Genomic DNA, 10227 nt, shown 5'->3' with positions numbered 1-10227 from the left:
AACTAGATGAAAAAAGAAAGAAACAACCAGATCTCCTGCAGATTCTTCTGGTCAGAGGGTGGGGATCAGAGAAGGAGAGACCTATTTACAGTGCTTTTTTCTTACAAGGACTGGTCTTCCCTAAGAATTGGATTATGTTGAAAAGAAAAACTGCCACTGTGAAGCTTTGAGTTCTTTGAGCTTATATAAAGGGGACCCAAAGTAAATGCCATGGATTGGCAGAGTGATTTCACACACTCTGAAAATGCCCACATCTGAGGGGTGTATGGGGTAGGAAGCAGACCGCTCTGCGCTGTCCCAGGAATGCAAACCATTGTAGAGGAGAAAGGAGAAGGTAGAAGAAATCCAAGAGATAGAAGTTCACCTGTGCTTAAGGAAGCCACAGTCAGGGAGAAATCTTCACAAAGGAAGGCCAGCAAATATTGTGTTGTTGTTATTGTGGTCTGGTTTTTAATTGAAGTAATGGCTTTCACCATGCAGTCACCCAGAGTCTTCAGAAGAATCTTCTCTGTGCAGTTAGAACACTTGTCAGGGTAGAACTTTGGAATAACAAAGCAATTGGGTATGGGGGATGGATAGAGTGAACAGGAACAGAATGAAGGATAGGCATTGTAGAAATCAAGAATCAGGAAGTTGGTCAGGTATTCAGAGGAAGAGGGACTTGAGAGCAAGAGGAAGCCAAAACAGACAGAGGCCCAAGACTCCAGGGTGTGGGGACACAGGTGAAGGGGACCTTGGGGGGAGGGCATTGGGTTTCCTACCCAGTGTAGGAATGCATGGAAGACTCCAGTGCAAGGTGATGTAGAATTGGGTACCTGTAGGAGTAGCCTGATGGGTAATGCACAGCTAAATTATCAATGCCCTTTAACTGAGATCCAAAACTATCTACCTGATTCATACAACTAGTAGGGAACATTGCTCTCTAACTTAAAAGCCTAATTTCTTTTTACTATACTCCACTCTCTTTCTAAGAAATAATAGCCAGTGTGTATTGAGTCTTTACTATAAGACTCAGGCTGAGTCGGGTATTACTAATATCCTCATTTTATAGCTGAGGAAAGGATAGTTGACTGAGATTATGTAATTCAGTGAAACTCCCTGAATAACTGAGCTACAGCCCCAGCCTCAGAGTCCCAATTCTTAAACCCTAGCTGTATAACTCATTCAGGAATGACAGAAAGTCAGTTGATAACACAGGTGTTCTCCTATTGTCTGGTCCTATTACATGGGTTACTCATATTAACAATTTATTGAGTATGCAGGGAGGAGGAGATTATTACCAAAAAAATGCACAATTAAGAAGCAAATTGAAAAGGATAAGTTATACTATTCACCTTGACAAGATATTCAGGGCTGAATAGTGCCAAACATGGAGGAAATCTAACTTTTTTTTCAAATGAATTCCAGAGCAGAAAAACATGACTCACAAACAAGAATATCCTTTAAAAGCATCTTTTTATTCACTATAAGAATATAATCTGCATGTCTATACAATCCATCATGCAAAAATCATGGTAGGCATTTTATAAGCAGTTCAGACTCTCAACATCTGTATGTTTGCCCAACTAAAATATTAACAAAGGTTGAAAAACAACATCTTAGGAGAAAGGAATGCAGAAGGAACCAACTCTCTTCCTCAGCCACATGACTTCCAACATCAAGAAGAACAACCGAGAAAGCACAGCCACACTGAAGTCTGAAACCTGAGTCCAAAGGGACTGAGAGATATGGAGCATCACCAAGGATGCCTCCTCTTTGGGTATCCAAAGAGCTCTGCACAGCCAGCACTAAAGCATCTGTAGACAAACAGGTAGGAATTAACCTAATACAGGTGGAAGAGACACCATCAGCCTGCAAAAGGGGCTTCTTACCCACACACCAAGCAGGGAGCTGAGAATAACAATCGCCTCCCTTAATGAAAAGTCACAGTGATTTTTCTGCTTGTACAGCAATTAAATTTCCCCGAAACACCACCAGGAAGCACATTATAAATAAATTGCTCAATAGCATGATGGTCACTAAACTCTGGAGCTTGCTCAACTTGGATAACTGCAGTTTAGAAATGAATGTGGGTGAGGACAGGACAAAGTGACACTAAACCCTTGACAATCAAGTCCTGCAGGTTGTGGCTATGGAGGACTACTCCTTCTTTGTGGGACTGTCCTGGAGCATTTGTCCCGCCTATGGAATGCTCTTAGCTACTTCTTTTGTGCAAATATTATCCACCAGTTTTAGAGATAGCAATCTGAAACCTACAACATTGTTCATTAATCTCCATCACAAAATGCAGAGTGTGTATTGTGATTCTCATTTTCTAGTTAAGCAAACTGAAGCTTTTTAAAAAATATGCCATTAGACCAGGGATCTGAAATAAGAGGCAGAACAGAATGGAAATATCATCAACAGCAAACCTAGATTTGTCTGTTGAAGCAGGCCATTTCTAAGGAAGCAAAAGTTAACTGTGGTCTTGAACCTTTCCTTGCCATTTCTGTGATTTTATTCCCAAAGCAAAAACTCTAGGGAAAAACACAGAAAAGCTAAAAATGCCACCTTGAAAAGAGGTGAGATATAAAGGCTCCTATTCCACCAGCAGCTCTGAGAGCAACTGGGGTCCAAAAGGGCTTCATAATGTGGTTTGTCAGGAAGGAATCTTCAGACTCAAGGAGAAAACTATGGAAATAAGAAATTAAAGCTACATTCACCATTTTACACCTACCTGTCCCAGGACTACAAAACCAAACTGACATCTCTAGTGCTAAATCTCAAATATGAAGTCTTTAAGGCCTGGGAATGCTACTGATTTCTAGTGTTTTCTACTGTGGTATAAATAGAGGATTTTTTTTTTAAAGGAGCCAAATGCATCCACTGAAAAGTCTCAAATCCTTGAAAAAAACACTGAGACTACTGGGCATGAGACATGTGATCAGAAATCAGAAAGACCTTTTTATTATCATTTTTTAAAACCTGGATCTATTTTGTAAAGTCTGAATTCCAAAATATGCATGAACACAACAATTCATGGGTCTTTTCCCTCTAAGATTATTACATTCAGAAACACAAATTTTGTTTTGAGAGCAATTTACTTTGAAATTTACATATTTGCTTTAATTTTACATGTAAATATTTCAATTTTAAATAAAGATAGTTAAAATTGAAAAGACATTTTAGAAATGCATTTCTTAATTATGAAGAATATTAAGCCAGTATATTTATTGAGGCAAGTCAACTCTTAGAGATGAAAACAGTGGCAGGGGGAGGAATTTCATCCCCCTGCACCCCATGAACAGGAGCTATCATTCCATGGGTCCAACTTAGACTCTGAAAGACCCAAACAATAAAAACCACACATAACAACCTGCTTACTAGTTTGTTGCTACATCTGGATTGATCCCACATCTAATGATTGAGGAGTCTACTGGAGAATGAAAGTGCAAACAGCTTCATTTTGCCTTGTTGGAGTCATCCTTCACAGAGCCAGCCCCAACGACTGCCACGGGTCTGGGAAGCCTGTCCTGCTGTGGCCGGTGAGGGCAGAGAAGCAGACACGTGGCCCTTCTTCACTCCCTCTCCTCTTCCTCTTGACCTACTTTCTGTTCCAATTATGTGAGATGTTCTGAATCTTTTTCATTTTGATCCTCTGATCCAGCATCTTGTATCTTGCAGGATGCTCATCAGTTTTCTTTGGAACTGAGGGTGCGTAGGAACTGGACGCATAAGCAGGGCGTTTAAAATGGCGCAAAGGAGGCTTGATGACTGGAGGCCATGGAAAGGAAGACAGATAGTCGTTAACCTCAACAATGATATGGCAGGACCTAAATATTGGGGCAACTTTCCTTTTGACTTTTCTTTTTAACCTTTAAGAAAAGAAACAGTTGTATTCTTATGGAACTTATTGAATATAGATGAATAAGCACATGATCAACTTGATCATTGGCTTAAAGTACATAAAGGCAGGAAATTCCTAGAGAGAGATAGTGCTGACCCTATACATAAAGGTTCCCTGACAATGAATGGATGAGGTTAAGGATGTGAGAGGGCACACTGAGATCACTATTGGGAACAGCACAACAAACACTGGTGGGCAGAATCCTACCATAGACAGCATGTAGTATTGCATATAAGCTTTTAGGGTTGCAAAGTCAGTCCCAAAGGGCTACTTGTAAGTTCCTCATTAAGAAAATATTTGCAAAATGCAAATAAAGGTTATACACACACACACACACACACACACACACACACACACACACACAGTAAAGCTCCACCAAAGGAAACAACTCAGTTTAAACAGGGGCAAAAGATCAGAATAGAATTCTCACCAAAGAAGATACATATGTCAAATAAACACAGGAAAAGATGCTCAACAAATTTGACACCAAGGAATTGTAAATTAAAAATACAATGATATTCTACTACATATCTACATAAAGCTAAAATTAAAAAAGTTGACAATATCAATTGTTTGCAAGGATCTAGAGCAACAAGGACACTCTTCCTCATGGGGATGCAAAATGGTACAGCCGCTTTGAAAGACTGACAGTTTCTTATGAAGCTAGACATAGTCTTATGTGATACAGCAATTGTGCTCCCAGGAGTTTACCCAATTGACTGAAAATTGTCCACAATAAAAACTGGCATATGAAGTTTTGTAAAAACTTTATTCACAAGTGCCCCAACCTGGAAACAACCAAAATCTCCTCCAACAGGTGAATGGATAAAGAAATTGTAGTACATTCATACCATGGAATCTTATTGAATGACAAAAAGAAACACATTATCAAACCACACAAAGGCAAGGATGAATTTTAAATGTACATTGCTAAGTGAAAGAAGTCATTCTGAAAAAGCAATCTACCAGATAAACCCATTTATGTGAACTTCATGAAAGGACAAAACTATAGAGATGTTGAGATTAGAGACTTCCAGGGGATCAGAGGAAGGATTGAACAGGTGAAACAGAGGATTTTTAGGGCATTGAAACTAGTACATATGATATCCTAGTGATAGGTACATGACACATTTTTGTCAAAACTCATAGAATTTTATAGAACAAGGAGAGATTTTATTTTTTTAAATAAAAGCAATTTAGTAAGTTCTGAGAATGCCAGAATGGAATTCAAAATGTAGCAAAACAATCTGAATGTGTTGCAAATGCAGGAAACAGTCTCACTGTAGAGGGTGGAAGACAAAATGCTTACCAAAGTAAATTTTGATATGAGCAGAATCTGTAAAACCACAGAGGAGAGAAGCTGTACACCTGCACTGTGTTTGTTGATAAAGTTGCTCCCCACATAGGTAAAGGTGAACAATTCTAATGCCACTCTGCCTGTGTCTGGAATCGAACAATTATGTCAGTGGAGAGAAGAAGGTGAGAACTATTGGTATAATTTAAACTATTGGTTTATAGATAGGCAACAAGGAGGCTAGAATGATACATGTACTATTGGATTAGACTTGAAGACATGAATGTGACCTCATTTAGCTTAACAGTGTCATAAACATATCTATAGAAATATGTACTCACGTGGGTTAGTACACACATTTTCTTCCTGTATCATTTTAAAAGTCCTAGAAGAAATGATGTAGCTACAGACCTAGAAACGTCAGTAGCAAAGAACATGCCTGTCACGTAGATCTTGATTTCTAACATCATTCTCCAGTAAAAGGAACCAGAGCGCCTTGCAAAAATGCCTCCTTCTAGGACTAGAACAAAAACTATCAAAGATAGACTGGGAGAATGTTTTAGAGCCATAAAATTAAAAGGCACTCAAGACCAAACAAACCATGGTAGACAAAAAAAGAGTTCTAAATGAAAATCTACCAAATTGTACAAGTCAGAATAATTTGAGCACCAAAATAGGTAAGGCAGTACCAGATCGTAACTCAAAGTATAAAATAAACATCCATAAGTCTTTACTGACATAAATGATTGGATAAATAAATAATTATGAGAGAACAGACAAATCTCTTAGGCAGATTTTCAAATAAATTATGTGGATATACTACCCACAACGAGAGGACCCCTTAGTGTGGGCAGGACGTTATTATATCCTCCCAAAGAACATGGTCTAGAAAGGAGACCATGGAGTAGTTTTTCAGTGAAAAAATCCAATAAACACGACCCCATTCAGGAGACTGAGGTTGACATCAATAGGAATAAGCAATGTTGGTAGTATGCATCTTTGGACTTATGAAATGGAAATTAATATTTTGTGATGAAAATGGAACTTTACCTCTGTGGTCTTCCTCCTGAAAATACATAATCCCATTTTAATAATGAGAAAATGTCAGGTCAATCCCAACCGAGGGATATACCACAAAACACCTGACTGGTATTCCTCAAGCAGTCAGGGTCATAAAAAAGGAGAAGTTTAAGAAACTGTCCGAGCCAAGAGGAGCCTAGAGAGACATGATGACTAAATGTAATATGTTATCCTGGACAGGATTTCAGAACAAGAAAAAAAGACACAGGTAACAGCTAGGGAAATGTGAATAAAGTATGCACTTCAGAAAATAATAATAGAAGTAGTAATACTAGTAAAATAATATATATCATCTAACCTACAGTTCTATAAACAGAAGAAGGTAAAGTAGGGATTGATTCTTTCCTCCCAGCACCTCTAGTCTCCTATCACCCTTTCCCATATCTGCTGAAAAGTGTTTGGTCAGTGAATAAAGGTTAAAAAAAAACTGTCAAATTATCACTAAAGAACAAGTGGAGCTGGCACTGAGCCACCGCTCCCAAAACCAGCTCTCCCTGGAGCCACTGCACTCTCACCTGAAAAACCAGCAAAGGAGAGAGAGAGAGAGAGAGAGAGAGAGAGAGAGAGAGAGAGAGAGAGGAGGGAGGTGGGTCAGCTTGAAGGGTAAGGCTGGGTACACATCTGTGAAATTACAGACAGAGGCTACCTTTGTAAAACACCAGCTCTGCGTATCTCTGCCAATAATAGGAACAGGCTTCGTGCTTATGATGAAGCAGAAAATTAGACGCAACTTAAATATTCAATCATAGGAAATTAAGTTCTGGTATATTCTTAAAACATACTACTGTGACATCATGGAAAGACGACATAGAAGTCTACTAACAAAAATAGATGTTCAGGTAATACTGTAATGGAAAAAAAAACAGTGTATACAATCTAATCTCATTACTGTAAAATATATAAATATGTGTGCCCAGGAAAATCTGAAAGAACAGCCATTTACATCATAGCAGTGGTTATCTCTGAGTAGCCTAAACATGCTATTTCATTAGGTTTGTTTATTGGGGCTTATCCTTTCTGATTTTTCCATGGTGGCCAGGTTTTAGTGATATAGCTTTTTAAAAAGAAATACACTATTAAAATTTCTCCTATAGAATCAGGAATCACGACGATTGTACAAAATCATACCTAATGGGAAGTCAGTAAAACTGAGTTCACTGTGGGCTTTTGCACTAGATAGCTGAGAACCCATAGCTGAGTGAACTTTTTTTTTTTTTTTTGCATTCTACAGATTAATATTTATTCATTGATTTCTTAGAGCACCTACTGTATGCTGCTGATGTAACAGTGAACAAAAGACAGAAATCCCTGCCCTCATGGAGGGCACCCTAGGAAACTTTTTAGCTGGTTTGCAGAAGAAAAATGTGCCCAGGTTTAAGTGCTCATTAATGCCAACATTGCCTTTTGAGTTATCCTAATGTTGTAAAGACTGTCAGCAAAGGGTCCTATTGTGACAAAATAATATAATTCTTCCATAATAATATAGAAGAACATAGTTATTTTTAAGATCTTAGAGTGTGTAATTTTGTTTCTTAGGGTAAACAAGGGATTACAGCACCAAACACTATGAGAACAAATATAAAAACTGTCTTGCTACCCTGGAGAATGGAGCAGAGATAGGAGAGGGTTTCAGATCAAGAGCAAATGGCTGGAAAGGTCTGGGTTAGCTGATTTATCACCCTTCCAGTCAGTGTCCCTCTCCACTTCATTCTATTTTTGCAACTCAGCATGAACCTAGCCAAAGTATTATTGAATTTCCCACTTCTCAGCGGGAAGAAACATTCACCATTTGCTGGAATTCTGATTGTCAGAACAAAAACTCCTTACCACTGGAGTGGCTGCAAATAGAGTTGGGCCTGCTGATAGAGGTCGGCTCCCCGCTGAGGCCCTGGAAATACTTGTATGCCTGCTATCACCCTCACTCAAAGTGTGGGAAAAGGGACATTTCATACAGTGCTGTTTTGTATGCATTCATTGCCTTTCCCCTCTGCAGGGGATCCTGATTGGATGACAGGGCACAAAAGCAGAAGCAGGTGTCAGGGCACCATCTGGGGTGCTAGGGTGGCCTCCTGAGGGTGTTTCATTCATCTTATGGCTATTCCTGAGATTTAAGAAGAGGTCTGACCCTCCTTTCAGTAATTGGGTCCTTCCCACAACTGAACCCACTGATAGTACAACCTCTTTCCCTTGGTGGAGAAGAACTAAGAGGGAACAAAGTTCTTCCCACCCATATGCTTAATTACCAGCAAGTTGGACACATTTTACCCTTGGGGACACATTTGAAAAAAATCTCCTCTCCCCTCTTAGAGCAATTTACTTGGATAAAATGATCTAATCAGCTAATGAAGGCTTTGACAAAGGCACATATCTCTGCACAGAGCCTCAAGTTTGGAAAGTCATTATCTGTATTACTTTTAATCGCACTTAGGAAAAGTTCAAGACAGAAATGGACACATCACCGTTCTTGATTTCACAATTAACCATAATGTTTACTTCTCTTTAAAGTGATGCTCTTTGGAAAGTTTTAACTCTTGTTAAACTCCCATCTTTTTAATAAACATCACAGTTCCTCTCAGAGATGTCTATGACTTTCTCCTCTTCCTCTGCCACCACCAACCCCTCTGTATTCTCCCTCCCCCCCACCATGCTTCTTGCTCTCAGACCATTTCGCTTAATGACTACTTTTTTTTTTTTTGCATAGGAAATTATTGCACAGAACTTTTATTCTTCAGAAGACAGACTATGACTTATTCCTAAATCAAATTCTTATAGTTGTTAGTTGGATTCAGATGTCAAAACATAAGTGGGAATTTTTAAAACTCCTTCTTTAAGATTATTTACACTAGACTACTATTTCCAAAAGTATCCCTTAATAAAGTTGTGAATGCCATAGGTGGGTAAGAGAGGGGGCTTCTTCGGCCAAATTTAAGAGACTGGGAGTTAAACAAGGATCTTCACACCAGAACTTACCAATGCCTTACATAATGGTGACAGTATTATGAGTTTCTTAGAACAGCAAAGGGTGTATAGTTTTTCTCAAATTTAATTGTCTAAAGGAGCTTCCTTTTTATCAGGAGTATCTGATAGAGTGTAGGAATCTCTGATAGAGAGTTCAGCAGAAAACACCTTCACAAAAACTGCATTAAACTCCTTTTTTAATAGCATATCATATATCCTAAGTCACTAATTCAGTACACCCTTCCATTTTGCATTGAGAGTAATCCAGAATGAATAGTCACTAGTCCTCATCCAAAGTTGGGTCTGCTCCTAATTACCTTGACTTAAGCTTGATTTTCATTGGAACTGGTGTTGGTTCTTTCAGCCCATTGTGAGACTTGTGATCTTTTGGAACCATCACTCTCTAGCACAGAGCTGCATCTTCAGGTGGAGAATTTCCAAATTTCTGTCACAGTGCATCATCTCCAATGAGGATAACACAGTCTACTCTTCACTGCTGAATAGATTCTAATATTGGCATTTTTTTTTTTAAAGAAGCATTGGACATCTGTTTTCATCTCTTTCAAAGGTAATGCCATATGACCTTTGGAAAAATCATTTCCACCTATAGATATTTTCTACCTGCATTTATATACACATGTGTGTGTGTGTGCAAAACACATACACTAATCCAAGATAAAAATAATCATTTATTGTCACTTAAGTACTGTTTTGCATAAATAGAAAAATTCTATTGTTGTACACTCCATTTCTAAGATCATTATCTATTTGTGGTGTTTCTGTGAAATCTCACGGAAGGCCCTTACAAAAATGCACAAAAATCACCCAGGAGTTTGGAATTGCATGAGACTGGAATGTTAACACAGCTCCCCTGAAGATGGAGCAATATAAGAACTCTGATTTCCATTTCAAGAAGTGCTCTGGTGAAATAAATACAGTAGCTGACGTGTATTGTGTTCTAAGCAAAGCACACTGCTAAGGATTTACCATGAGTTAGTCTTTAATCCTC

General features: G+C 38.6%; 1 protein-coding gene across 4 annotated transcripts in view; it reads right to left on the bottom strand.

Annotated features, from left to right (window-relative positions):
* Positions 1–1447: 1447 nt before the first annotated feature.
* PDE1C (phosphodiesterase 1C) overlaps positions 1448–10227 on the bottom strand; it is a 528215-nt gene continuing 519435 nt past the window's right edge. For 3 of the 4 annotated variants that reach the window (XM_081287899.1, XM_081287903.1, XM_081287902.1), the window contains one exon: positions 1448–3753. In XM_081287899.1, coding sequence (XP_081144025.1) covers positions 3584–3753 — 170 coding nt within the window. In that variant the 3' untranslated portion in view covers positions 1448–3583. The remainder of the gene's footprint in view (positions 3754–10227) is intronic. The other variant, XM_081287900.1, reaches the window with a different exon arrangement.

The sequence above is a fragment of the Spermophilus citellus genome, assembly GCF_964194105.1.
Source record: "Spermophilus citellus genome assembly, chromosome: 3".
Taxonomy (NCBI): domain Eukaryota; kingdom Metazoa; phylum Chordata; class Mammalia; order Rodentia; family Sciuridae; genus Spermophilus; species Spermophilus citellus.
This window is presented reverse-complemented; position numbering and strand designations above follow the sequence as displayed.